Here is a 27,762-nt window from a genome sequence, read left to right on the forward strand (position 1 = left end):
GCTTTAATTGACGCAGCCGCCTCTTGCTTTTCGCACGACCGAGTGCAATTCTGATGCTCCGAGATAATGGATAACACTAAGCCATTGTCAATATTCTATCCAATTGTTCTATTATACTCGTAAAATTTTATTTTGTGACGCACTTACATTTAATTTTTGGCAACAGCAATAAATGAACTGAATTTGTATAACTTTTGCAGAAAAAGTTTTTTTAAGTGTGGATTTATTTATACTTAAAAATATTGTGGGCAAATATGCTTCAATCTTAATTTTTAACGCCTCTGTCTTCAATAAATTTTTCTTTGAAAACCTGCAAGAGGAATAACTCGGATGATGGAATGATTTTTTATTTGTCCTCCTTTATCAATATATCTTATTCCGAATTGCAAGGATGTGGAAAATAATAATTAATAATAAAAATTCAACAAACGCGTGTTCCTGAAAAAAGTTTGTGTAGTTGGTTTAACCGCTGCGCTGCTGATGGAGTTTACAAACCCTTATTTTTCCTCAATTAATGATGATTGGGGAGTTAAATATATTAATGTAAATACATGTTGACGCGTGGCACTTTTTCTATTGTAAGAAAAAAGTCTAAATCGAATTAAGTTCACAGAATAAGCTTAATCAACAAAAAAGTTATTTACTAAAAAAAATTTCCAATCACTTCCAATAGAACAATTTTTTTTCTTTAAATCTTAATGGTAAAAAAATCAAGGATAACAGTCAAAATGTTTTTTTAAAAATCAATTTATTAAAAGACATGCATTCATAATATTACATACACAAAAATTATATAAAATAGGCTGAAAAAAATGCGCTTAATGAATTTAACATACATAATAGGCTGTTTTTAATAAATGCTTTTTATTTAATATGTTAATATGGGTAGACACTCATGGTACAAGGATTTCTCATTTTTTAATTTCCTGTTGTATTTTTATACATGATGAATAGACGAATATAGACACTGAACGATTACGTTTTGGGACAAATTTAATGCTTAAAAGTTTTTTAATAAGATGTGCCAATTAGACATGAAAAATGCTGATCTATGATGACCACAGATTTATGGCTCATTTAATCTATAACTTTGTACTTGAACCCGGTGAAAATTCCATCATTTCCCCAACACCAGTCACTCTTGAGTGGCGTTATGTTATGCTGGTCAAAAGTTTGCAAGATGTTGTAGTTGTTTTGCTCCGTGTTGTAGGTGCCAGCGCTGTGAAGAATGATTTTTATGGCGTAGCAGAAAACGTTGCTCTTGTGCAAAATCACGGGCGCGGGCAGTTTAACAGTCAAACACGAGTCGTACTCCACAAGCTCCGAAATTGACAGCTCTCTTAAAATTTCAGCATTGGATCCATCAATTCGAAGGACTTGTGCGGTGATACGCTCCGTGTAAAAACCACCATTGCAGATTATGTCTGTTGAAATCTGAAATTATAAAAATTGAAAATTTGAAATTTTCCTTAGCTTTTATTTTAATGGTTCAAAACAGTAGATGTGGCACCTTTGCAAAAAACTGGAAACTAAGCAAGAGTATGTCGACGTTGGGTGAAAATACGAACGAGCACCTCACACTTGGTGAAGATGGGTCCACAAACAGTTGGTCTGAGCTCATAGGGTATTTCGGAATGCGAAATAGATTTGGATGGCTTCCATCTCTGAAATAAAATATCCTTCATAAATTTCTAAACAAGTTTATTCAAATTAAGATATACCTAGTTTTTCTCTCACTGCTGATGTTTTCCGCCGGGGCGTTGCTAGAACCGGAGAGGAAGCTCTCGAGAATAGCGAGCTTTTCTTTCTCAGTGATCAAAAGCGTCCGCCTGAAAAGTTGCAGGAAGTCTTCCTCTCGGAAACAAAGGAAACGCAATTTGCCAATAATTGGACCTAGAGCTCCACGCAAATTTTCATGGTTGACATCGATGTTCTCCTTTCCGAGTTGGTGTTTGGCCCACTCCTCCACATAATGAACCAAAATATTTTCCTTGCAGTTTGGCAGGAAATTTTGCTCCACAATGAAGCGAAGTGTGTTGTAACTGATTGAGAGGAATTCTTTTTTGAAAATCAGTTTGTTGAACGATGCTACTCCACATAGCTGAAATAAGTAATTTTTAATACAAAAAATTCAAACACAACCAACTAAATCTTACACACAACTGATAAGGTTGAGGCTGATTGTGTAGGAGGTCTTCCAATGCTTGCCAAATTGATGCTTCATCACCAAGTAATTGCCTAGTGCAATATCGAGTGCAGTGTTTGACGAGCTCGTCTAATTTTAACTCTTTCGATGCAGCAAGCATCTGCAAGGCTTCGTCATAGCTCGAAAGATCCACTTTGCTTGTGTACAGATATCTAATTTCAGACACCACCAAATTTAATAGAAATTAAGTTTTACGTTATATTTCACTCGTACTGCAAAATTTTTTTGAACGTTGCCTTGCTGATCTCCTCTGTTTGGAAAATGCATTCATTTTCCATGCTGCTATTCTCAAAAATTTCTCGAAAAAAACTTCCTTCGTGTCTCCTTAAGATAACGGAGTGGCAATGAAAGATCTAGACGTACAAAATATTATATTACAACTTAAGATTGTAAGGTGGTAAATTAAATTTACTTCGCCTTGGATTTTAATTTCGCAGTCTGTGCCTATCTTATCTTTGCGCATTTTCACAAGTGCATCCGCAATGGGAGAAATTTCGGATTGGTCACTGTAAAGTCTCCGAGGTTTCTCCAAACGCTAAAAAAAATTATTTTATATTTAAAGCAAAAAGTTCTTCTCAATCTAAAACTATTTGGAACTTATCAAAAACTAAAAAATAATAAATATACCAGTTTCTTAGTAGGGCTGAGATGATTTAATGGAGAGCTTTGGTGCCTTCGTCCGTTCACATTGCCATGTATTTCAGGCTGGTTCTCCTGATTTGTTCCAGCAGGGTGCACTTTGGAAATTTCCTTGTTGGCGCTTTTGTGACAGTAATTTAAATGATTTTGAAGAAAGACATTTAATATAAAATCTTTTCTTACGTATTAATTTGGTCTTTATCGTTTTCTTCATTGCTTCCATTATTCTGACCATTGGTGTCTTGAGAGTTGTCATCCTTTTTGCCTGATGAATTGGTGTTAAAATTGGCATCTAATGTCTTAGCGCCTTTGATGTGTTTATCCTGATCAGTTTGCTCCTTTTCGGCCTTTTTTTTAACAGCTGTTAACAAATTTCCAACGGATTCGCCAACAGTTTCAATGACATTTTCTTCCTTTTTACTGTATGGCAAATCTTTGTCTTCAGCGGTTATAATTGGTACAGTTGATATCTGGAGCTCACTGCCAACAACAGGGGCCTGAATGGATCGAGCATGTTCTGCAACAAAGAGAGAAAATTACAAATCAGTTTTTATTAACTTTTTTACCCTTATATCAAGCACTGTCGAATATTGCGCTGCTGGAAAATATTAATTATAAATTTGAAATACTATACTCTTTTATTTTCTTTTCTTGAGAAAGATGAAAAGTAATTAATAAAAAAGATTATAATTTTCTTAATTACTTAAAAAATGAATTATTTATTAAATATTATCAATTTATTAATAATATTTTATAAATAATAACAGCACATTAAAAAAAATTATGTGTAAAATATATAGTTAATATAAAATTCTTAACAAATTAATTTATTGTTATAAGCAATTTGAAATTGTAAAAGTTATTTTTTTTTTTTGGGTTAATTTCCTCATTGTCTAATTCATTCTATTTAATCGACCAAAACAAGTTCCTAAGACTCTCGAGCTTAACGCTTTACGGTACCATTTAGGATAGACGGACAATATAATTTACACGTTTACACATTTTAAAGGTTCTTGTTAGGAGCTTATAACTCTTAAAAATAAGGGTTGTTCCATTCGTATAATATACGAATAATAATAATAATGATAATAATAATGAAATAATAATAATAATTATTATTTCAAAAAGGGGTCAAACATAGCAAATATAATTAGGTATTTTGTTGGAATTATGAATTAAACTCATAATATAAACGATAAATTATATTTACCCATAGCATCTGTTGAAATGTGAGGCTTATAAATTTTGGAATAGTTGAGTGTGTAACAAAATAAAATCTTTTTTCAAAATCAAAACAATGAACACGTGTGCCACAGCAAACTAGAAAAAGAAAGTACAGTGAAGTATGCGTGCGCTGCACAGGTAGCGCACCCAGCGCACCTGAGCTCAAAAATAGTTTGCTGTGGTGGCGTTCTAAGCAAGGTCTCTTAAGGGTGTTCGTCTGATAAAAAGTAACGTATGCCTGTAATGCTCAGCATACGTACATAAATTTAATAATTATTTTGTTTCAATTTAATTGGGATGAAATATAAAATACTCATGATTAGAAATATTTATATTTAGAACATATGACTTCTTTTTCTATAATTTACTTTGACAACGTGTTTGAATTGAAGGAAAATTTTAAATTTTACTTCCAAATAATTATTAATTTATTTTTTAATTATTAGTTTATTTGTCATTTGTGATAAAATTTTAACTGTTTGTAAAATTCATGCAATCATTATTAGAAAAATTAAATTATATTATAATTTTATTTAAACACGCGATCTTTATTTGGATTATCAGCATTATAACAAAGTGCAATGTCTCAATCTAGCGTCCCATAAATTGAGCCATATATGTCACAAATAATCTACTTTGTGGCGTGACCAATCTTTTGAATTTAGCCAGTGAATTTTTACCGCAGGAATCAGCAGGAATTAACCTGCAAAAATCTTTTATCTTTTTAATACAATGGAATGATATTATCTCAATTAATTTATTCTCATTTAATTATAGCCCCCTTTTTTAATGGACACAAACATATACGGTATTTTACTGGGAGGTATTGCATACTGCATTATATAGTGTGCTTATTTATTGCTTTTACGGCCTTTACCTTCAAAAAGGGAGGATATGCGCGTGATGCCAGCTTGCATAGCAGATGCAGAGCGAAGCTTGATAAACAATTGGGCAAATAATAATGCCAACACTTTCCTTGCTTCGATTCAGTGCATATGGCTTTTTTTAAGTTTTGAACGATTTACATTTTCCACTAAATTTAGGGATCTTTTCTACCAAATTTGAAAATTTTAAAAGCTCATAATCTTTTTCTGGTATAAGGCAAGATCAATATGCATTGTTGTTAATAAAACCCCATAAAAACCACATTATATAATTAGTTTAAGTTAAACCCTAGCTATCAACACTGTTTCAAGTGAACAAATATACAGCTAAATTTCATTTATTTTTCTCCGCAAACAAGTCAACGAAAGATTATCATGCAATTTTTTTAAATAATTTTTGCAAATATTTTTTATATTTCCTTACCTTTTTCCAACTGGTTCCAAGCATCGATAGTGAAAACAGGCGTTGGCCAATATTCGTCTAAAGGCTCCGTTTTGATTTCACAAAGCGCAAGCTTAGTCCCGCAGTTTGCACTGCTCGCACCTTGCTCAGCATTTGTATCAAACTCTATTTCTGCAATGATAAACAAAAATATTAATGCTAAATAAATTTATCAGCGTAGGCACACAATACTTCAAATTTCAAGCCTTGATTAAATAACTTAACACCAATTTAAATTAAAAGGCTAAGAAGATTAAAAAATATGGATCTATAATCACTATATGAATCTCACAAGCTAACTGGATTTCACAGTAAAATAATAATAATTCAATAAAAGTCGCGCGATTATAACTTAAATTTTTGAGAGGGGCAAAATAAAGCGCGCTAATCCTAATGTGTAAATTAATTAAATTATGATTTAATTTTTTAGATTATTGGATTAACCGTACGCAATAAAGATAATAAAAAATTGCACAAAAGATTAAGTAAGCTACAGAATTTACAGCTTAAACAATTTATTTTGCACCTTTTAGACATTTAGATTTCAAAACAGTTTTTATAAATATTTTATGTTTGCAAAAAAATTAAAAATGACTTACTTGGTTTCTTCAAATAAAATTCATGTCCCTCTTTTTCCATCACCCTACAATGAAAATTAGATTGAATTCCTGGAGCACAATTATTTCAATAATCCTTTCGAGTAAAATATAATGCTCAAAATTAAACTATAACTATAAACTGCTCTTTCGTCTCTGCAACACACTGGCGTGGAAAAGTTCAAAGTGCACTGTTTGGTTTAATTCTGCCGAAGCAAGAAGTGCGTTTGCGTGCACTCCTGCGTCTCTAACATGCGCTGTGGCGGGGTGTCTATTGACGAATACATAATTTTGTCATGGCTCGTTTCTGTCAAGTGGCAAACCGCCTTGCGTGGGTAAATTCTAAAGAGCAGGGACTCGGGGGAAAAAATCAAAGCATACTTTTTAGATTTAACCGTAACACCCAAGTTAGATTTTTTATGCTCAAAACAGGGTGTCCTTCTTCTCAAGTGATACTATATAGGCTATCTTTTAACATTTAACAGACTTTTAAGTGCAAAAATTGTAACATGCCGATGATTGTGAGACGCGCAGTCAAATTTACTGTATTTTGTGATTTTTATAATAATTTAGAATTTAAGGGGTTTTCCCATTTAAAAAAGTTTATTCAATCTAGTCAAGGCGGTAAAATCACGAAAATGAGAGGTTTCAAGTTACAGCCCCCTGATCAACTAATACTTGGTCAATCTTGCAATTAATGTAACACTTGTTTTCCAGGGGCCACAGGTGCTCAATCTGCACATCTCCTTATAATTTATATAAGAGCTTATACTACCATAAAAAAATAATTTTATTTTATATTATTAAACATTTTTTATTGATTTAATTTGATTACATTCACACAGTTTAATAAGCTAAGGAAAACATTTGTTATAATGAATTAATAACTAGCATGCAGGCATAATTAAGAATAGATGGACGCCAATCTAAACATCAATTCAATCAATATTATTGGGCTCTCTCTATAAGCATATAGGTATAGAGCTTGCTTGCAGGTTGGGAAAAAATGACACAACAGTTCTTCTCTTTGCGAAAAACCATAATAATAATTAAAAAATATCGTAATAACGCATAAATTTGGCTTTATAAATTTATTTTAACTTTTCTCATTATTTTAATGATATTATATGCAAAGGAGTAGAAGTAAAATGATACTATAATTTAGTAAATGTAAATTCAAGATTGACTAAATGACATATTAATGTTGACTGACAACAAGATCATTCTCATACCCTAAAACTAAAGCATATTTATATTAAATTTAGCTCTAGCTAACATCGCTAGTTACAGCTTTTGATTGAATTTTCTCAAGCTAATATTAATATGAATAGTAACTGCAACAGCATTTCTAGAAAAATTGTAACATGTTTGATGAATGATGCTGCATGATATTATCTTACGCATTAGAGAACCTTTGCCGTGGTCAAGGCAGATAAAAAAAATAGCACTAGAATATTCGACAAACTTTTGTATATATAGTGCATAATTATTTTTCTCAATTTTTATAATTAGCCTAATAAATTAATACTTACCAATATTAGCCATCCATAATTGAAGATCCGTAGGCGTTTAATAACTAGAGTCAAAAGCTGACTTAATTATTTCAGAACTTTGTACCTCAATGAGGTAAAAATTCCATCATTCCCCCAGCACCACTCACTCCTTAGGGGCTCGATGTAGTGATCAATGAAAGGTTTCAACTCATGGTAGTTGTTTTCCACTAGTTTATAAGTGCCAGAACCCTGTAGGATTATTTTGATGGCATAGTTGTGGGTTTTGCTTTTCTTCAATGTTACAGGAGTAGGTAATTTCACAGACAAGTATGAATCGTACTCAAATGTGTCCGAAGTTGTCACTTCTCTCAGAATTTCGATATTGCTGCCATCCAATCGAAGCACTTGCGCTGTCATCATCTCATTGTACACCTTTTTCTTTCTGGCGTTTTGCTTTGAAATCTGCAATAACATCATTCAAAATTTTGGATTTTAACATTAATTAAAAATTCTTACCCTGGAGTAACATTGAAAACCGAGCAGCAGCATGTCAACATTGGGAGCAAACACAAATGAGCACTTTGTGCTTGATGAGTTAACATAGATGTATTTGGTGCTGTGCGAGTATTTTGGAATGTGGAGGATAGATGCCCTTGTACAGTCTCTGAAACGAAATAATAAATTTTAAATATTTTAATTTATAAAGATTTCCAGCAAAAATACCTGACTGCTTTAATGGGACAAATGTTTTCATTTGGGGGCTCGTCGATTTGAGAGACGTAACTCTCAAGAATGGCAAGTTTCTCCTTCTCGGAAATGATTTGTGATTGCTTGAAAAGCTCCAAAAGATCTTCCTTGCCGAGACTAAGGAAACGCAGTTTGTAGAAAACAGGGCCGATAATGGACCTCAAGTTTTCAAAGTTGACTTCGATGTTTGCGTTTCTGAGGTGATAAGTGGCCCATTCTTCCACATACAAGATCAGTGTTTTCTCAGTGCAACGTGAGAGGTAACTTTGTTCCACAACAAAGTGCAGTGTGTTGTAGCTGATCGAAAGGAATTCTTTTTTTGTCAGCAGATTGTTAAAAGACCCAACTCCAAAGAGCTGCAATAAAATGCAAATTTGTTTGATTATTATTAAAAATTAATTAACACTTACACAAATCTGATAAGGACGTGGCTGATCTTTAAGCAGTTCATCTAACTTTTTCCAAAATGAAGATTCTGTTTCTCCCAACTGTTGAGTACAAAACCGTGTGCAGTGTTCAATGAGCTCTTTCAGATCCAACATCACAGAAGCTGCAAGCACTTGTTCTGCTTCGTCAAGAGACATCAAATCCACTTTGCTTGTGTACAAATACCTGAATAATACTTAGCATTAATAAATATAAAAATAGTTGCATTTAGTTGTAATTACTGCAAGATGATCTCAAAGGTCTCCTTACTAATATCTTCGATTTGCAAAATGTATCCAACTTCTTCATTCAGAATGTCTCGGAAGAAGCTACCCTCACATCTTTTCAAGATAATTGAGTGGCAGTAAAATGTCTAAACATAAATTAACTTATTTTTTATTTTTGTTTAAAATAGTTCCTTACCTCATCCTGCACTTTGATTTCACAATCAGTACCTATTCTGTCTTTACGCATTTTATTGAGATCATCAGCAATAGGCAAAATATTAACTTGATCTTTCCGTAGTTTTTGAACTTTCTGTTAAGCAAAGAGAAAACAAAGTTTATTATTAAATAAAATGTACCTCAATTTAGAATACACAATAAAAAAATTTAAAATATATACATTATATTCCTTAAGTTTTATTAATTGAATTTTTAGCTTATTCTCAAATTAAGAACGGACACTAATATTTTAATGAGAGCTCACTGGTTTTGTAGGCAAGTGGCTAATATGCTCGGAACTCTCTAGTGATGAACTTCGTCTGCGCTTCTGGTCAGTTGAGTTTTCATTTCGCAGGTCAATTAATTTCTTTCGCAGATCACACTGAGAAACACTTTCTTTCTTCTTGGGACCATCGGAAGTCTTTGTGCTGGTGGAATTTTTCTCCAACTTTATTTTGACTTGGAGGGACGTTGATTTAAACTCTTCAATGCCAGCCTCTTCATCCTCAAGGGTGATGTATTCTTGATTATTATTTTCCTGCACCTCTTGAATTGCACCAGAAGCTTCCTGTTCCGTCTCATTCCCGCTTGACAAGTGGTCTTCGTGTTCGTCCTCACACTCTGTGCCCATATCTACGTCTGACGTTGAATTTACGGTGTTAATTAACTGTTCTTTCTCCACCCTGTCTCTGATCTCGGTCAGCATCTTCATGACGGTGAGCTCAACAGCAGCAGTGACCTTTTCCTCCTCGTTCATTTGCAGAGGTATAAACTCGTCCACCCCCTTCATGGTCGGCTGCACAGCCTTCCACTTTTCATTGCTTATAGGAGCCAAAATGGTACTGGTGAACTCTGCAACATGAAATTTTATTAAATAATAAATTTTTTCGTTTCATCATAAAAAAGACGGCGCAAAACAAGTTTTTTGTGTGCTTTTAAAACACGCAGCCTCTTTATTATTTCAAGTTAAAGACAAATTAAACATTAGAAACTAATTTTTGCTACAATTTTTCTTTTAGAATATATAAATATTCCTTTACATAAATTTTTTATTAAATAAAAAAAATTCCAATGTTTATAATTCTAATCCACTGTTTTTAACCATTTTCTCAACAATATCTTATATAAAAAAATATTTTAATACAAAAGTGCGCTAAATTTGTAAGCAAAAAAATTGTCCTGGTTCCTGTGCCATCCCAGTACAAGAAAAAAAAACAATTGTGCAACCAAAGAGTCCCGTTAGGTTGGGTCTTTATAAAAAAAGTTCTGTTTACTTTCTTCTCGGAAAAAATTCTGAAATGCATATTTTTCATAAAAAAATTGGACCTCTGATCCAAATGAATTAAGCTACGCCAAGCATGACCAAACACTTTGTAGTCTAACAATTGACACCCATTCATCCCCATAAGTTGAAACACATGCAGTAAAAGCAAACACAATATTTATTTTCATTTGACGCTTCAAGCCAATTTAATAAAAATGAAAGAGGGCGCATCTTTGTCTCTTTTTCATTCACAATATTATGACCCAACCAGTAAGGTTTCAAGAAAAGTGTAGCCTTGAAATCCTACTGCAGCTCAATTATGTTACAAAGAAACTGGCGGACTGAGAGAATAATAATTACTCGACTTACTCTTTGCCCACGGAGGAGGAGTTTTTATGAGCACTGGCGAGGGCTGAAAATCTCCAGGTTCGGTCTTGACCTGCAGTTTCAGATTTAGCAAGGGCCTTTCGTAGGCGTTGTCTTGGTCCTTGACACTGATTGCAGCATCACCCATCTCAATATCTGAAATCATACAAAAGATATAAGAAAAAAACCCTTCAGCATTAAAATTGCATTTTGTATATTTTTAAGGAAATAACAAATGACAAAAATTTAATTTTTGAAACAAATGACAAAATAAGCTGTGTGACATAATAACAGAGAGTAATTATTTCAATGTAAACGCAAGCAATATTTATCATCAATAACCATACAAAAAATATTAATAATTTTAATCCGCAACCACAAGCAAGTTCACACCACAAATCTTTCCGTTCATTATACAGCCAGAGAAAAGGAGAAAGGGAAACAAGGTTAAAAAAAATTAAAATTTCTCTTGTGCCTATACTTCAACTTTGAAATAAAAACAAATAATTGCATCTTTGGCTGCCATTGCCCTACCATTGCCTTCCTCAAGTTAAAATGTATTACAAAATGTAACCGGTTTGTTGTACTTTTTACTTTGTTAAAGAGCAGTGTTGCACAAACTCGTTTGCCTTTGCTTCTTCCTTAATGTTGCTGCTTATGTTCCCTTTAAATGAGTGTCCTTAATTCTTAAAATTTTTTTGAAAAGAGTATCAATTTTTTTATGTCACTAAAGAAAAAAACCCAAAATAACTGAGATATCGCAATTTTCAAATTAATAAAAAAAAATAACCCAACTGAATAACAACAATGATCAATACAAAATTACATAATTTAATTACGCTGCTTAATAAGACTACTGTGTCACTCACTGGACTTGATGGCTCGAGGGGTGAAGGCGAATTATTTTAAGACGTTAGATTTGGGTCGTCCTTGTTTTAATTGAGTTGAATGAAACTGCTCGCGATAACACGAGTTGGAAATAACATCATATTTACGAAGTGATCGCGGCAAATAGTGTGTATGTATTCAAGTTTTAATTTCATAACAAAAAGTTTGAAAAGACGATCCAAAGAGGGATTAAAAGACTTGAAAATAATACATAATATAAGAGTGTGAATTATTAAATTTTTTTATATAATTATTTCTTTCGTGAGTCAAGAGTCAAAAATCGCGCTTGATTTGTGTTATTGACCAATTGGCAAAATTAAAAATATAATTACCAGAGGGCGATGCACGATGGAAACACCTCAAAACCACGTGTATTTCAAACGAAATCTGAAGCTTATTTTCAAAATCAAAACTTCGATGGGAGACTGAAATTAGCTCTCTTGATAAACTGTGAGATTTCTGTCGTCCTTATTTGCAAAAGCCCAAATTGGAGTGCCTTTGCCGTTTCTCTATTTAGTCCTTTTTTCACAAGGCAGCCGAAATGTTTTCACTCACTCGGCTGCGCTTTTCTCCAACACAACACACGTCACAATAACACTGAAAACAGAAACAGACTGATGTGATGGAAGGAAGGAGAATGCAGCAGGCAGGCAGGCCGGCGACAAAGAAGGTCTGCCGTGGATGAGACCACGTGGTTTAAACTGGAGGGTGCTGGAAAAAGTGCCTACTTTTGCCTTCTCGCCTGTTGAATCATGTTGAATTCTTCTCTCTTTCTCCACCAAGACTTCTCCCATTTCAATAAATGGAGAGTGAGGCGAACTCATCTGAATTTTACACTCTTGAAATGTAATCATGCTTGATTATAATTATCGTCGTTTAATTGTACTTGTAATTTCAGGACGAATGAGGAATGAGGACTTTCTGGACTTCATTTTTTTCTTGACTGCTTCTCTTGCATCAGTATTGTGAGTACAAATATTGCGAAATAATTTTTTATAAAATATAATTTGAAATAAATTCGGTTAATTCGGGCAAGAAAAGTTAAAATCAGCTAAATGACAAAGACTTAGACAAATACAAACTTATTTATTTTAAGATGTTTTTACAGACAGTTTAAGGTGTTTTTAAATTGAAATTCAGAATCGACTGCAGACTTCATTAATTAAAATAACGTAAAAATTATTTAAAATCCATAGACTATTTACCAAAGAATGAATGAATTAATAATTTCATGTTGTAAGCAAAACACAATTTTAATTAAATTAACATTAATTGCTTCAAACCTGCTTCAAACTATATTTTTCATTTCTTTTCAATGAACATATTTTTCAACACTGAATTCCGTGGGTTTTAATTGTCGTTTATTGCGCTTGCAACTTGTAAAATTCTAAATCAACGGCGTAATTTAATAAAAAATAAAAAAATTTATAATTTATGAAAGAAAATTAAATCCTACAAATTTAATTTTCCAAACATTTAAGCGTTCTGAAAGTTAATTTTTCCATCGTTCAACAGATCTTTTTTGCTCATTTATCAGTTCAAAACGAGTTTTTTTTACGCATTGTTTTCTGCTACGGATTAAACTTAAATTGATGGAAATATAAAATTGAAAAGAAAAAAGGAAATAATTCAACTTTCAACTCTCTGTCAGAATCAGAAAACACAAAGCCATTGTTGCATGTCATGGGCCACGCACGCACGCATTTTCTCCCTCCAAGTGATTCCCATGCAAATTTTATTTCCCTTCTCCTTCGCAAAAATGATGCGCGCAGGGGTGACACGGTTTTGGCAGTAAAATTTTTTCTCAAAAACTCCTTCTCCTGACTGAGCTGATATATAAATATATGGGGCCTGCGTTGCCAACGATTTAAACTTTATCTCACCTACACGCTCTTGATATTCACATGATATTTTTTCCCCCGCGGCTTACAATTTTCTGACAGTGATCTGCTGCTCACATCAAATTTTATAACCTAATCGACCTAATCCTTATGCCTCAGATCTATATGAAGTTGACACTCGTCTTGGCTCCACAAGAAAAAATTTTGTTCAAAACTTTTAGAAGCATACAAAATTGACACTCTAGAAGGACTTGCTCTTATATAATTACAATTAGGTAAAAAAAATACAATGATTCCCTGGATAGAATAATGCAAGTGAAAGTGTAGAAAAAATTAAATTAATTTTATGAGCTTCTTTTTTCTTGTAAATTAAAATTCATTTAGAAAACGTAATTTAGCTCATTTATGCTAAATAATGAGAAAGATTTCGACATTTCTACGGATGGTAGATTTTTATTCAGATTTTTTTTTTTAATTTCAGAACAGTTGAGGGATTCTTACAACAGATCAAAAACTGTTAGTTAAAATATTACAGGAATTTCAGCAGGACTAGAGTAGTCCTCACTAGATACCGATGATTAAAAAAAAGCAATAAAAGAATGATAAAAGATTAAATGGCAATTAAATAACATATAATCATTTGCTCTTAATACAAAATTTAAAGAATTGAAATATCGGAAATTACAGCTATTCAAACAAACTCGAAGGTATATTTTTGTTTTAACATTCAATATGCGTTTTAATAAGCCAGGTTGAAACAAGCGGAGGGTGGATTTTCGTTTACCCCAAAGTCTGCAACTGTTAAATATTTAATGGAAATCTGCAGATGGGAGTGTTTTCATTTGTTGTATACCATAATTATAATTATTAAAAACGGCAGCGGAAAGGCTCACATATATTATTGGAGCGAGAGAGCTTCAGAATCATCTGGCGTGTGCAGCGTTCTGGCTGCAGCTGTCGCTGCATGAACAGATAAAATAATGAAGATTTCTTGTTTTCAGTGATTTAATTATCGCTAATAAACTGTCCTTACTCTCTTGCTGTTTCTACCTTCTATTGAGCTTTTATCAATAAATCAATCAATTTAACTTGGTAATTTTTTTAAATGATACAGTTTTTTTTATTAAAATAATGATAAAAGTTGAAAAAAGATTTAATTTTTATTATTATGTATTTAATGTAGATTAAAATCAATTAAAATTGTATATTGCTTTCTGCTAAAGGTATGAAATTAAAGTAAGTTATTCTACAGGGGGCTCTCGATTGGAAAAATAATTTGCATACTTTTTTGTTTCTCACAAAGCCGATTCATTTAATTTTCATAGAGGTCAAAAATTTTAACTGGCATAAAGTAAAACAATTAAAATTAAAATCAGGTATAAATATGTCAAAAAATAGAGCTCACACAAATTTTTTCACAGTTCGCACAACAATAAAAAAGGTTCAAACGTGAAAATTTTTAACGGGACTAACTTCTGTCAATTGCATTTTGAGCGTACTGATATAGTTCGCTGTATTCATTTCCCAAAGACTGATACGGTCCAACTCTTTCGTTCAGTTGGTGCCAAAGCTGCCCATACGCATACGGTTTCAAAGGGTGATTGGGCTGTGTGCCGACGTGACTTGTGCCCTTATTCCCAGTGCTGCCATTGGGGTAGTTTCCGCAATTGTCCAAATTTTGGGGGAAACACTTATACTCCCAGCCAGTGGTGCAGCCGCGCCGTCTATACCAAGGGCCGCAACGGCCCCTAAGCTCGTGGTTTGTGCACCCGTAATGTTTCCTGGCGCACTGGGACATTCCAACGCCGCCGATTCCTCCGTCGCCACCTTCGCCCTGCGTCCCGATGACCTGAGCCGTTTTAATCAAATTTCCACTGGCGTGATTTTTGACCTTGACCATAATGTGTCCAGGTCGGCCACCGGCTCCTCCAGCACCGCCGTCACCACCACTGGATGGCAGGACGTTTTCCCTCTGGTTAATGACCACTAAATAGTCCCCTGAACGCTCAACGCCAAAACCTTGGTTGCGGATGTGGTTGTCCACATCATTAGCGTTGCTTAAAATCACGGCGCCGACCGTCGGGTAGCCGCTGGCAACACCATTACGGCCGTTGCCCCCATTTTGCCCACGGCCCCCTCGACCTCCAACACTTGTTACGGTCAAAAGGTCAGGTTTAATGACATCATTTGCCAGGAGGAGGAAATTCCCAGCGTTGGATCCAGGGTAACCTGCGTGTCCTCCGGCGCCAGGGACGGTCAGGGCGTTCGAGTCGGCAGCCTTCCCTGGGAAAGGTCCCGCGTCTGAGGCGAAAAGTTTTATTTCTTTGTTGTCATTGATCACTTCAATAACAGGCGCGATGAAATTTAAATTAGCATTTATCAGGGCTAAATTTTGGTCCACGAATATCTTTTTGGCGGCGATAATTGTGACTGTTTCCACGCCTTGATAAGCGCCGATTTTGTTATTGATTTCGCTGGTGAGCAAATTTCTCGCCTCGATCAACAGGTGCTTTGATTGCGGGTCATGCACGTAATTCACTATGTAGTTTAGACTGGTTGAGAGAACTTGATTTAAATCGGCGATCATGTAGTCTGTCAGTGGAATAGATAAAATTTGGTTTTTATTTCCGAACTCAATGTTGAATTTGGAGGCGTCGAAAATGAAATCTTTAAAATCTGCTTTTGTGATGTGTCGGAATGAAGACTGGCGGACGAATTGCGGTGAATATTCCTCTAGTTTTAATTTCAGCGTTTGCAAAAACTGGTAAAATTGAGATATATCGCCGAGCCTCTTATCGGTTTTGGTCGCCTCTTTTCTTACTTCACTCACAAATTGGCGAATATCGACTCCGCCAACGTCATTAAAAAACTGCGCCTTGAACACTAGGCGCTCCAAAACCTTTGGGTCCGTGCCTTGAATGGAAGAAACTTTTGACAGATTTTCACTGAGCGCCACCAGGTCTTTAACAGTGACAAGTTGGCCGAGTACATTTGAATATTGTGATTTTAAACTGTTTACCGTTTGAATTTTTTGATCCACACTAATAGCAGAGGAACTGATTTTTGCCTCTATTCCGGCCAAGAAAAGAGACAAAATTTTATTAACTTCTGCCATGACATTTCTGTTGTTATTTGGGACGAGGTGATCTTTAATGAAAACGATGCTGTCCGTGGTCAGCGTATAATGATAAACTTGATTTGTGTTGTCAATCCAGGGCGTCGTTTCAAAGATCAAAGATCTGATGTCAGCGTAACACTTTTGCAGGAGGGACGACTCCCACGGACTGCCTGCTTTGTTTGGTTTTCGAAAAAGGGCTAAATTGCTGCCCGACCCGTCGCCGTAAATCACCTCGAGCGCCCTTAAAATTCCTTCGTTAGTTTTATACAAGGTGGCATTTTGCTTCTGATTGGCCAGGTCGTTTCGCAAATCGGTCGCAAAATTATTCATGAAAGTCATTATGTCGGCCTTTTCCTCTTCGTCAGGGATGCCTTGGTTGATTACTTTGGTGGCGATCAACGCGAGAGAGCCCCTGAAGCGCTCAATATTGGGAATCAATTCGGAGACATGTTTCAAAAGGCGCTTCAATCCAAACCGATCAGCGCCTTCCGTCAAGCTAAAGTGATTCTCCGCTAATATGATTTTTAATTTTTTCGCGTACTCAAGAACTTGTTTTACAAAATAGGAGGCGGCGATCTCGAATTTTGGCTCGCGGGTGTCACTGAAACCGGGGCAGTCAACGATGATGAGACCTGTGTCCTTATCTTGATAGACGTTAGGCAACAGGGTCATAGATTTACTGGTAATTGTGCTGATGGTGCCGTTGTCTATAAAAACATAGCTGCTGCCAACTTTAGTTGACTGCAGGCTAGGGTTGTGCGTCAAAAATTTGGATAGTGTACTTTTGCCCACTCCGGTAGATCCGATGAGCAAAATTAGGTCTTTTGAAGTTCCCAAGTCAAGTTGGTCCCCTGCGTTTAAAAGTTCCTCCACCTCTTCGGTTTTTGTTTTCTCACAACATGCGACTGCAAGAACGCAGATAAGTCCAATGAGCACCACTTTACGCATCATGAGCTGCAGATTATCTGTAAATTCAATGGAATAAATTAGTACAGAAGTTTAATAATAAAAAAATTATAATAGTATAAAATTATAAAATGAAATTAAACCTAAAATAATAAGTATTACTTATGTTAGATATCCATTTGCTTGAAATTTTTAATTTTTTTAAATACCGTCAAATATAATTTGCAAATTTGTATTGGAAAAAAAATTAAATTTTGCAATCTATATAATTTGTACCTTTTTGTAGGGTAATTTCTTGTATTGAAACTATTAAATTATTTTATAATAAAATATATATATTCTACTTATTTTTTATGGATAAATTTCATTAAACATTTCATAAAATAAAATTTGAAAATTTACATGGAAAAATAACTTCAAACTTTATCTGAGCAAATTTTTATTCAAACCTATTTATTTAATTTCAAGTTTAATTATATTTAAATTGTGATGGTTCAAGATATAATAAAATTACCTACTTGTTAATCTGATAAATTGGCCTACGTTGAAAAAAGCAGCTATCAATTATAACACACGTGTATGATGAATGGTTTACTCCTGTGAAGAAAACATTTATCTCGACGACACTGATGGTTCATGTATTTTAGCGTCCGTTTTATATGAACTTGCCCCCGCCAATGTCAGACCGGGTTAGAAGTCGAGACTATCAGTCACACAACTACGTAATATAATGTTAAAGCAGGGAGCGGGAGTGGTATTTCTTTCTTAATAAATCTTTTGTTTCTTGTATTATGTGAGGATACATTTGTGGTGCGGGAAGTACCAAATTGAGGCTGCATGAATGTTGTAAAGTGTGTCAATTCACGCTCTTCCCCATCCTTCTTCAATGCCATATAATAAATACATGCACATACACATTATTGTGGTAAGTTCCATTCGTGCCAGTCATTACCCCTTACTTTGTTAGTCGTGACGTAGAAACAAGGAAAAAGTGAAATAAATTCAAATTTTCCTCATCATAATGAATTAATATTGTTATGCTCAATCATTAAATTAATAATTTTTTAAAGGTCCATTGATAAAATTTAATTTACACTGCTTAATATATAAAATTATTTTTAACCAATGAATTATATATTGAGCATTAATCAAATCAATATAGTTGACAAGAGTGAATTAAATTAAATGTATTAAATAATGAAATTCTCAAAATTTCAAGATAAATAAAATCAATGATTTATTAACAATTATTGCATTAAATTTTATGATACATAGATTTGTTCAAGGTTTACATATTAGAGAATTGAGTGGTTTAACATGAATTTTGGTTGAAAGTTTTTCAATTTTAAAATCACACTCAAACCAGTGCTTTCGAAGCTCAAAACGGTTCTCAAATGAGATTTTGCATTTAAGGCAGCCCATGCTTTTCAATTTCCGGCACTCAGACTCGTGATTTTTCAGCAGACGAAGGCATCCAAAAGTATTGCTGCATACACCACAGTTAACTTCAGCAGCATGGGTGTTGATGTAGGTGACAGACATAGATTTTTGGCAATGTGGGCAATATCTTTGATGACTAGATGAATGTGTTTGCCTCTTGTGAAACTGAACAAGCTTTTGTGAAGGAAATCGTCTTGTGCAAAATTTGCACTTGAAAATTCGAGGAAAATGTCTTCTTATGAAGTGAATCTTGAGAAGTTTCTTGGTGTGGGTTTTGTATGGGCAAGTGTCACATGCCAAATTTTTCTTTCGGGCTTCATTAGCGTGATCATCCTCAAAATGCGAGTCCCTTTCTGTTGGCGTTAGGAACATCTCGCCACAGCTAAAATAATGAAGATGATTCAGGTAAAAAAATTATTGTGGATTTTTAAAATTAAATTTTTTACCCTGAGAAGACGCATTTGATGACCTCCTTGTTGTGCTTCCTTATCACATGGTGGGACAGGCATTTCTTGTCGGAGTACCTTCTCTTGCAGTAAATGCACACCTGGATTCGGAAACATCTTGGTTGCCCGTGCTTCAACTTTTTGTGGAGATCACAGTCTTTCTTGGCTTTGAAGAACAAAGTGCATTTGTTGCATTTGAAAGCGACGCCCTTGTGTTGCCGCAAGATGTGGTTCATGAGGTTGGTAGAAGCAAAGACGGAGTTGCAGAAGTTGCAAGTTGCCATTCCCTTTGGTTTGGACAACGGTAGGGTTTGGCATGGAAGAATAGTAGGCGCTTTGGTATGACCTGAAAAAATTATTTCTGAGTAAGGCTTAACATAATATTGTTGCATATATTTAATATTTTGAAAAAAAAACACATTAGAAAAAAATTCATCCCTAAATAATTTTTTTCTATTAATAAATAAATTTAATTTTAAATTCTTCTGAAACAGATCCGAGAATTTATACAGAGTTACAAATATCTTATTTTGCTAAGGAAAGGAGGTTTAAAAAAGAAATCCTTGCAAAATTTATCCTTCTTTCAGAAAACATTTCAGGTTCTGCTGTTTCAATTTGTGGTTATACATTGTACATACAGAAGAATAATATTTTAAAATTACCTATATCCTCTTGAGTCGACTGCTCATAAACGTCAGTTTCTTTATCGCCTCCTTTGTGAACTTCTTTTTTATGCAAATTCCTATCATCTTCAGATTGGAAGAACTTAAAGCAATTTTCTTGATCGCACCAGATAATTACATCCTTGTGATGATTCGAAGGGGCTCCTCTTTGTTCATAGCTTGACGGCTTTAACTTTTGATATTTTTTAGGCACTAAAATTTTACAGTTTTAGTATAACATATTATGGTAATTTAATAGCGCTCATTAATATATAAAATATCTTTCTTTATAACACACCTTTATCACATTTCAAAGGAGACGATCCATTTTCTGGCTGCAAAGGGAGCCAAATAGTTTTTTGTCGGACTATGGCTGACTTGTTATCGGGCAGGAATTTAGATTCTGGAACCATTTGTAGATAAAAGCTCGGGTTGATTTCTTGCTGACTTAAATCTCGAGTGCTGTAGGTTCCTTCAGAGCACCAAAGATTGCCATTTAGGAGCCTCATTTGCTGCTCGTCCAATTCAGGCTCTTCATACTCGGTTTTAGGAGGAATTGGATTTCCCTCCGCGCCTATCCGAACAGCCATGGTTTCCGCCTTGAATAAATTACAAAGTTTCATTATAATATCAAATAATATTGGATAATTATGTTTTGTTTGTTGACTATATATGTATGTATAAATTTTTTTATCAAACCTTCTTTTCTTTGTGTCAATTCATGAATAACAGAGTTATTCGGCTGATGTAAAACATGTCTACTTTCTTGGGAAATATCACATTAATTACGTGGTGCGATAGGACAACCGCAGTAAATACAAGGAAAGTCTGTCATCGTCAAACAAAATAAAATTAACTTTATAACCACAAGAGACCGGCTGGTTATATTATTTTATTTTTTATTCAACTCCAACTCCAGTTCATACATGTGCTGCTATCTAACGTCAGGGTTGTGAACAACGCGTGGACTATGGTAGAGCGCGGGCAACTGCAAAGGCACGCAAAGTTTTATCGAGGATCATTCGGGATCTTATTTGATTTATTACGTTAAATTAAAAAAAAAAAAAAAAAAAAAAAAAAAAAAAAAAAAAAATGAAAGACACTGACTATTTTTTTTTGCATAAGCTTGTTGTGTCCGCCATCAATAGCCTATAAAATAAAACAAGATTAAATTTGGGATAAATAATATAATTATATTTGATTTTTGCGCATGCCATTGATTTAATATATTTTGGAGATTGACAAAAATGCCTTGATTTAAAATTTTAACCAACCTTTTTCTGCAAAACCTCAGTTCATAATATTTAATTATTGCCAGAAAATTAGATAGCTTTCAGTATTGTATTCATAAAAGTATTTGTACACTTTTGATGCAGCGGCAAGTCACGAGAAGTTAATCATGAAAATGTCTTAACTAGTCAGAAAAATTAATTGGAATAAATAATTTAGATTCAAAAATTCATTATTATAATTTTTTATAAATTACATTTTAAGTCAATTTTTTTAGCTGAGATTTAATTTATAGTAAAACTAATTATTCTTGCTTGTCTGCACTGAAAATTACAGAGCTCATTTTATAGGGGACTATTATTTAGAAAATTGATTCTTTCTCTGCTTTCTCTCAATTATAGTTTTGAAACCAGCACTGTACTCAATAATTGAAATTCCAATCAAATAGGAGTTTTTCAGAAACAGTGACATGAGACATGAGTGCGTTTCCTCGAATTGTTGGCTAATTATTTATTGGGAAGAGCATATTAAGCGAATAGTGAGCGTCCACGCTAGGAAGTGACCGCTGATGTTTCCTCTTTTTGAAATATTTGATGCTTCATAATTATTTTGATTGATGGAAAGAGCAAAACTCGGCAACTGGTAAAAGTTTCAGAGCAGAATATTTTATCATGAAATATTCATTCCACTGCGTGTTGGTGTTTTCTTTGATTTTTCTTTGTATATTTATTGTAAGGCTAAAAAATAATTTGAGTGTGCTCTTGATTTTATTGTTTTGAAAAAGTTGGCATTTGAAGGTGAATCAGAGGAGGATGCAACGGAAAATAACCTCAAGCTGGCTATTGGTATAATTAACTCCGTTATACTGCATTGAAATACAATAAATATTGATTTTTAAATTTGCTTATGAAGATCCTAGAAAGGGAAAAGTCTCCAGACAAAAGTGCAAAAACGCTGCATGTAAAAAAAGAACGCAGAGAGAAAACAATAAAGCTAAAATTGCAAGGAATAAAAATTCAAAGACCACAAAAAAAGTAAGATTTTATCTTCAACCGCATATGTGCTGATTTTACAAACGAATTTTGAAGACGCACACTATAGCAGCTTCCATTGTTAAGAAAACCAGCATAAAAAATGTGGCTGTCCAAACTACCTCTAGGGCCACAAAAAAATTTACGTCAAAAACAACAACTGCAGCAAAACGAACGGAACGGTTCTTGGAGATAATCATAACACTGGGACCAACAAAACCCATAACTTCACCTTTGACAACCACAGAAGGAATAACTACTATTTCTTCAACTAGTAGCACAACAAGAACAACATCTACAACTCCAACTAGCACCACAAGTACAAGCACTACATCAACCACTACAGTCACCACAACTACTACTACTTCTACCACCACCACAACAACCACTGTAATTGATCATATTTAATTTTATTCTCAAAATCTTTTACTTTTTTTAGACCAAGCCATGTTTAAACTCAACCTGCTCAACCTACTTAGCTGCACAAGCCGTAAGAATGAAGGAAATACAATTAATATCATATATTTATATATATCGATCAAAAATGGTTAAAAAGACGGCAAAAAAAGATTTTTCTCTATTTTTTTAATGCCTTGTGTAAGTTATTGAAGACAAAGTTATTAACATGGTTTATAAATATATATACATTATTTTGACTAGTGTGGCTTTTTTTAATTATATTAAATATTTTTACAATTAACGGCAATAATAACAAAATATTTTAATATCTCTAGGGGTCCAATACAGCATCATATGCAGGTTTCAAAATAAATTAAGCCAAAATTCAATAATTTTTATTGAGATATAATTAAAGCCCAGGGCTACAATGTCATGTCTAATGGGTACAAGCTTTTCATCGGACGAATAGCAAACTTATCAGAGGCAGTGAAATCTTGCAAGGCTCAAAATCTCTCACTTTTGGAAATTGACGATGAATCAAAATTCAAAGCCCTAAACGCACTCCAATTATGTATTAAAAAAAAGAAATGGGAAGAACTAAATAATTAAAAATATTCCTAATTTAGCAAATTTACAAACGTTCTGGACAAGCGGAAGCAATGAGGGTGATAATTGCGACGTTCACCAGAAATACGCTTGGTGCTCTGCAGAAAAACCATTTTCTCTGGTCGAGGACAAATTCTGGTCAGTGCGAAATGCTTTGAACAGCACAGTGGAGAGGTGCATTGCATTCAAGAGAAACTTGACTTCGTCTGAAATCCCTGGTTTAATTCACGCGAGCTGCGACATGGCACTGGCATACGCATGCAAGGCGCAACCATCATGTCCAACCAATTGCAACCCAGACGCAAGTTTAAGTTACCCTTGATATGTAATATTTCATTACATAGCCTTTCCGTGCAGCCGAAAATGATCGCAAACATGGACAAACTTTTAAACGGTATTGAAGAAGCGTCACAAAAATCAGAGAAAATAAATTAATAAATTTTTTTCTTGAAAATTAAAGCTGATCCGTTCGGACAAAGCACGTGGTTTACTGCTGGCAACTTCACTTATTTACTTGGAAATAGACCTGTATTATGAATAATAATGAAATTTAAAAAAAAGTTCACAAGAGAATTTTTGCAAAAATCTTTTTTGTGCAGGTGACGTGGCTGAAAAATTGGCAGTTGTGTTGCAATTTAGGAATGGAGCCTATTTCATTCTCCAACATGGGCACCAGGGTTTACTTTGAAGCAATAAACCGTGCTTCCTATTATAGTAATTAATGTTGCATATTTGTACGTAGTGGCCGAGGTATAAACATTATGCCCTAGTTTTACATATAACCTACAACTTCAAATACTGGACGGCGGGTTCTCAGCAAGGCTCGCCGGGCCAATGGAACTGGTGCACTTCTTCTGGTGCTCAAGTCGCTGCCGAGGGATTACCTGCCATCTTTTTAAACAGAACTTCTCTTTGGAATTACGATTGCTCCATTATGTACAATAATATGAGCGGAAATGTTTCTTTTTCATGGACATATGAAGAGAATGTTTGTGAGAATCGCCGCAATTTTGCCTGTCAGGTGATATGGAATTATTTTTAGAATTCAATTCAATAATCAGTTAATTATTGATTTATTACAATTTAAAATCAAATTTATGTAGGGTCCTCTAGCGTTATATAATAGCTCTGCGATAAAGTGCACCAGAGGGACTTGTCCCACTTCTGTTTGTAACAAAACGGTAATGAGCCAGAGATTTTAAAATCATTAAGATGCACTTTTCCATGATAAATTTTCATTTTAGATTGATTTGGGAATATTAAATCCCACTTCCAGAGGTATACTAGGAACATACAAATTTTTGTAATATTGTTTACATAATTAATTTTTCAGGGTTTGATAGTTATGGAAGATTTACGTCATCTTGTGGCAAAATTCTAATGTTCTCGCGATATAAGGCACATTTTAGATAATTTTTAACACGGCACATTTGATAATTTTTTGCTGCTCACTTAGCTGAATTGGACAATGTCTCGAGACACTTGTTGCAGATTGGGCATGAATTTGGTTGGGTTTTTCACAAAAGAAAAACAAAAATGCCTTTCAAAATCCGTTACTGGTTAGAACATAAAAATGAGTTGTTTGAAATATTATTGAAGTGCCTTAAATATTTTAGCCCACATAAAGTTTCCATTTTTTGAAGAAATTGCGCGTCTAGAGTTTTGGACATCCGCCACTGATTTCAATTGCAAAGGAAAATACGCATGGTGTGGCTTTGATAAAACTATGGACCCAAGCAAATTTACTTGGGCCACTGGGACTCCGGTGAGCGCTGACGGCGATTGTGTGTTTTTGAAAACCGCAGGAAACGAAACTGTGTTGGCCACTGGAAATTGCAGCACAGAAAGATTTTTCGTATGCGAAACTGCAAGAATTGGAACCCAGTTAGAGGTAGCCAAGGCTGAATGCATGGAAATTAATGAAGTAAAAATTGGTATGAATGAAGTTAGGAAGAAATATAAAAAAATAAAAAATAATTTTCAATGAAATAGAGGAGCTGCTGTATCTGCAAAATTTAAGTGCTAACAGTAATTACGTTTCCAACAATTTAAAAGTAAAATTTTTAATTTTGTTCAAATTTTTTTAACCGTGAAAATATATTTATATTTTAGTGTTATATGTATTGCTTGGCTGAAAATTATAGACTCATGGTAAGAAATCATGTATTGAACCTCTAAAATAAATAACTTTTGTTTTAAATTTAGTCTTTGTCTGCTTTAACGGCCAAAATCCAGCAAGTATTTATGACAGCAACCACAAATCTACTTGCTGCTTTGCAAACAGTTGACGAGTGTTACTCATCTTTAGGTAAGTGTTGCATGGTACTTTTGTGAAAATTAGGAAAATTGGACTTTGCTTTTTGCGTGTGAATTTTATTTTGCGACCTATATAATTTCAGCGGACGTTTTTGCCGATGGCTGCACATTGGCGTATGAATTTTTTAAGTGCTGTCAATTGAAGCAACCTGAATTGACGATTAAAATGCTACAAGCTAGCTGGGGAAATTCAACCATAGTTCGTTTTTAAACATATAATAATTCTGAAATTTGAACATTTATTTGCCAGTACACGCCGCCTATACCTTGTGCGCCATACATAAAACAGTGCCACTTGACTAAGATGTTTCCGTGCACAGTCAACGTAATTTATAATCTTCCTTATTTATTTTGAGAAATTATAAAACTTGCACCTTTCCCATGTATTTATCAACAGGTGGCTCTGAAACAGCAACTAAATGCAACTCAAACTAGTGAGTAGATTTAAGTTTAGAAATGATATTTTGACTATTTTTTATAAATGTTATTGCTGCAGCTGAAAAAGGACGGATGATTACTTTATTGATTGGAAAAGGCTCAGTTAAAAAGGATTACTTTATCTCCTACTCCTATTTTAACACTTTAACAGTGGAAATTTCTTTAAATAATTATTTTTGGAACATCAAATTGATGAAATTGTTTTAGAACGAAGTTGACATTTATCAGTACTGCTGCTCCCTGGGCATGCGAATGTTTGAGCCACAGTCGATTGAAGAGTTCAACGCGGTAGCAATGGAGGCTTTGAATATTGAAAGTATGGATTTGAGAAAAAAATCTATTAATTAATGGAATTTTTAAATTAAGATACTATATTGCTTGTTGGGGAAAGCTACAACGTCAACAGCACACACGGAGCGTGGTGCGCCAGTGGTAAACCGGTCACATTTGAAGGAGTGCGCTTTGCGCCTACATTGAATTGCGAACCGTTTATGGATGCCTTTGCCTTCAACACAACGGCAGGAAATTTTTTGTCGTATCCCTCATCTATTTATCAGACGACGTTCAATCGCAACACATCATACTTGGATCCAGCGCTATTAGCCAGTCCATTGACGCCAATAAATAATCTAAATAATCCTTATCGTACAATAAATTTTGTGTGTGAGTATTGAAATGAAATGATTTAAATTTTTTACTGTCTTTAAGTTATCTGATTAATAAAAAAACAAGAATAAATAGAATTTTTTTGTTAGAGTTGTCATAATATTTTTATAATTACTACACTAAAATACTTATCTATTTTTTTAATTGCTAGCTTGTACTAAAAGAGGTGACAAAGTGAGGTATCTCAGGTATCTATCATAATGATAATGCATTATTCATAATATTAGAACAATTTTTAAAAATCGATTTTATGTATAAAAACAAAATCACTGGAACATCAAGCGTGGAAGTGGTCAGTAAGGTTACAGTAGATTTAGAAGAGCAAAAATGTTTTTTATCAATGTCTTTATCAAATTATGACCTTTTAATTTTTTTTAAAAAGTGACAAAATCATATTTTAGTTTAATGCTCTAATCTAAAATTTTTGATATTTGTTCTTTGAGGAATCAAAGAAAATAATTTGACATTTTATTTTTTTGCGCCGAATGGATGAACAACAGTGCATGCTAAATTTAACAGCAAATATATTATGCTTGTGAATTAAAAAAAATGTTGGATTACAAATTAATGTGGCATTAGGCGTGTAAGCGAGCATAGGCCATAGAGGAGAGAGTGGGGACGTGCATTTTTGCAAAGAGCTCGCAGCTTTGTTGGTGCGATCAGTGCGCCTCAAGACACAGTGTCGGCAGCGTTTCCACTCTGCTGAAACCGCAAAATTGCACCTTGCAATCTCTGGTGCAAAAATAGATAGATACACATATTGCTCAAATGGATTAAGGTAAAAATTTATTTCATATTAATAGTTGTTGGTGTCTGGTATTCAATTTTAAATGATTTATTTTTTCAACTTAATCAATATTTGATTTATTTGATAAATTGCATTTAAGTATATTTTACGTTGCTTCCTCTTATTGAAATTTTAGATTTTAATTACTTTTATTCAAGACATTTTTATTTTTTAAATGTAAGCAAAACTGAGAATTTATGAGACTACATTTTTTGTAGTTTGAAGTTGAAGGTTGAAACGCTAAATTTAACATTTCTA

At 33.9% G+C, this 27,762-nt stretch overlaps 6 protein-coding genes across 8 annotated transcripts in view; 2 read left to right on the forward strand and 4 right to left on the reverse strand.

Annotated features, from left to right (window-relative positions):
* Positions 1-27,762, forward strand: part of LOC132205138 (proton channel OtopLc-like) — a 41,654-nt gene that overhangs the window by 6,368 nt on the left and 7,524 nt on the right. The window contains exon 2 of the mRNA XM_059634023.1: positions 12,517-12,583. The gene's annotated coding sequence lies outside the window, so the exon portion shown is untranslated. The remainder of the gene's footprint in view (positions 1-12,516; positions 12,584-27,762) is intronic.
* Positions 746-7,662, reverse strand: LOC132205137 (uncharacterized). 2 transcript variants are annotated; one of them, XM_059634022.1, is made up of 11 exons: positions 7,524-7,662; positions 5,995-6,038; positions 5,378-5,527; positions 3,029-3,362; positions 2,834-2,966; positions 2,619-2,741; positions 2,420-2,559; positions 2,157-2,358; positions 1,722-2,101; positions 1,511-1,664; positions 746-1,434 (listed from the first exon to the last, which is right to left on the reverse strand). In XM_059634022.1, exons 2-11 carry the CDS (start codon positions 6,032-6,034, stop codon positions 1,078-1,080), a joined length of 2,013 nt encoding a protein of 670 aa, XP_059490005.1. In that variant the 5' UTR covers positions 6,035-6,038; positions 7,524-7,662; the 3' UTR covers positions 746-1,077. The 2 variants fall into 2 exon arrangements, with proteins under 2 accessions (XP_059490005.1, XP_059490004.1); XM_059634021.1 differs by lacking the exon at positions 7,524-7,662 and having other exon boundaries at positions 5,995-6,171.
* On the reverse strand, positions 7,590-13,739 carry LOC132205136 (uncharacterized). Its single transcript, XM_059634020.1, has 9 exons — positions 11,951-13,739; positions 10,734-10,886; positions 9,366-9,952; positions 9,081-9,194; positions 8,900-9,030; positions 8,642-8,843; positions 8,208-8,587; positions 8,001-8,148; positions 7,590-7,946 (listed from the first exon to the last, which is right to left on the reverse strand). The coding sequence occupies exons 2-9, from the start codon at positions 10,876-10,878 to the stop codon at positions 7,590-7,592; spliced, it is 2,064 nt and encodes a 687-aa protein (XP_059490003.1). The 5' UTR covers positions 10,879-10,886; positions 11,951-13,739.
* On the reverse strand, positions 13,885-18,163 carry LOC132205134 (uncharacterized). 2 transcript variants are annotated; one of them, XM_059634016.1, is made up of 2 exons: positions 18,002-18,163; positions 13,885-17,542 (listed from the first exon to the last, which is right to left on the reverse strand). In XM_059634016.1, exon 2 carries the CDS (start codon positions 17,526-17,528, stop codon positions 14,928-14,930), a length of 2,601 nt encoding a protein of 866 aa, XP_059489999.1. In that variant the 5' UTR covers positions 17,529-17,542; positions 18,002-18,163; the 3' UTR covers positions 13,885-14,927. The 2 variants fall into 2 exon arrangements, with proteins under 2 accessions (XP_059489999.1, XP_059490001.1); XM_059634018.1 differs by having other exon boundaries at positions 17,998-18,123.
* Positions 18,696-20,918, reverse strand: LOC132204852 (telomere zinc finger-associated protein-like). Its single transcript, XM_059633689.1, has 5 exons — positions 20,731-20,918; positions 20,330-20,630; positions 20,032-20,244; positions 19,370-19,715; positions 18,696-19,305 (listed from the first exon to the last, which is right to left on the reverse strand). Exons 2-5 carry the CDS (start codon positions 20,619-20,621, stop codon positions 18,765-18,767), a joined length of 1,392 nt encoding a protein of 463 aa, XP_059489672.1. The 5' UTR covers positions 20,622-20,630; positions 20,731-20,918; the 3' UTR covers positions 18,696-18,764.
* Positions 21,860-26,767, forward strand: LOC132205264 (uncharacterized). Its single transcript, XM_059634215.1, has 27 exons — positions 21,860-21,992; positions 22,046-22,106; positions 22,174-22,295; positions 22,350-22,682; positions 22,732-22,782; positions 23,027-23,051; positions 23,107-23,262; positions 23,318-23,602; positions 23,655-23,691; positions 23,758-23,825; positions 23,897-24,011; positions 24,068-24,318; positions 24,401-24,478; positions 24,542-24,575; positions 24,631-24,695; positions 24,754-24,856; positions 24,914-25,231; positions 25,290-25,351; positions 25,410-25,448; positions 25,503-25,605; positions 25,697-25,812; positions 25,864-25,938; positions 26,011-26,047; positions 26,110-26,201; positions 26,259-26,367; positions 26,418-26,696; positions 26,760-26,767. Exons 9-27 carry the CDS (start codon positions 23,661-23,663, stop codon positions 26,765-26,767), a joined length of 1,983 nt encoding a protein of 660 aa, XP_059490198.1. The 5' UTR covers positions 21,860-21,992; positions 22,046-22,106; positions 22,174-22,295; positions 22,350-22,682; positions 22,732-22,782; positions 23,027-23,051; positions 23,107-23,262; positions 23,318-23,602; positions 23,655-23,660.

This window comes from Neocloeon triangulifer, unplaced genomic scaffold, assembly GCF_031216515.1.
Source record: "Neocloeon triangulifer isolate White Clay Creek 2 clone unplaced genomic scaffold, ASM3121651v1 ptg000002l, whole genome shotgun sequence".
Taxonomy (NCBI): domain Eukaryota; kingdom Metazoa; phylum Arthropoda; class Insecta; order Ephemeroptera; family Baetidae; genus Neocloeon; species Neocloeon triangulifer.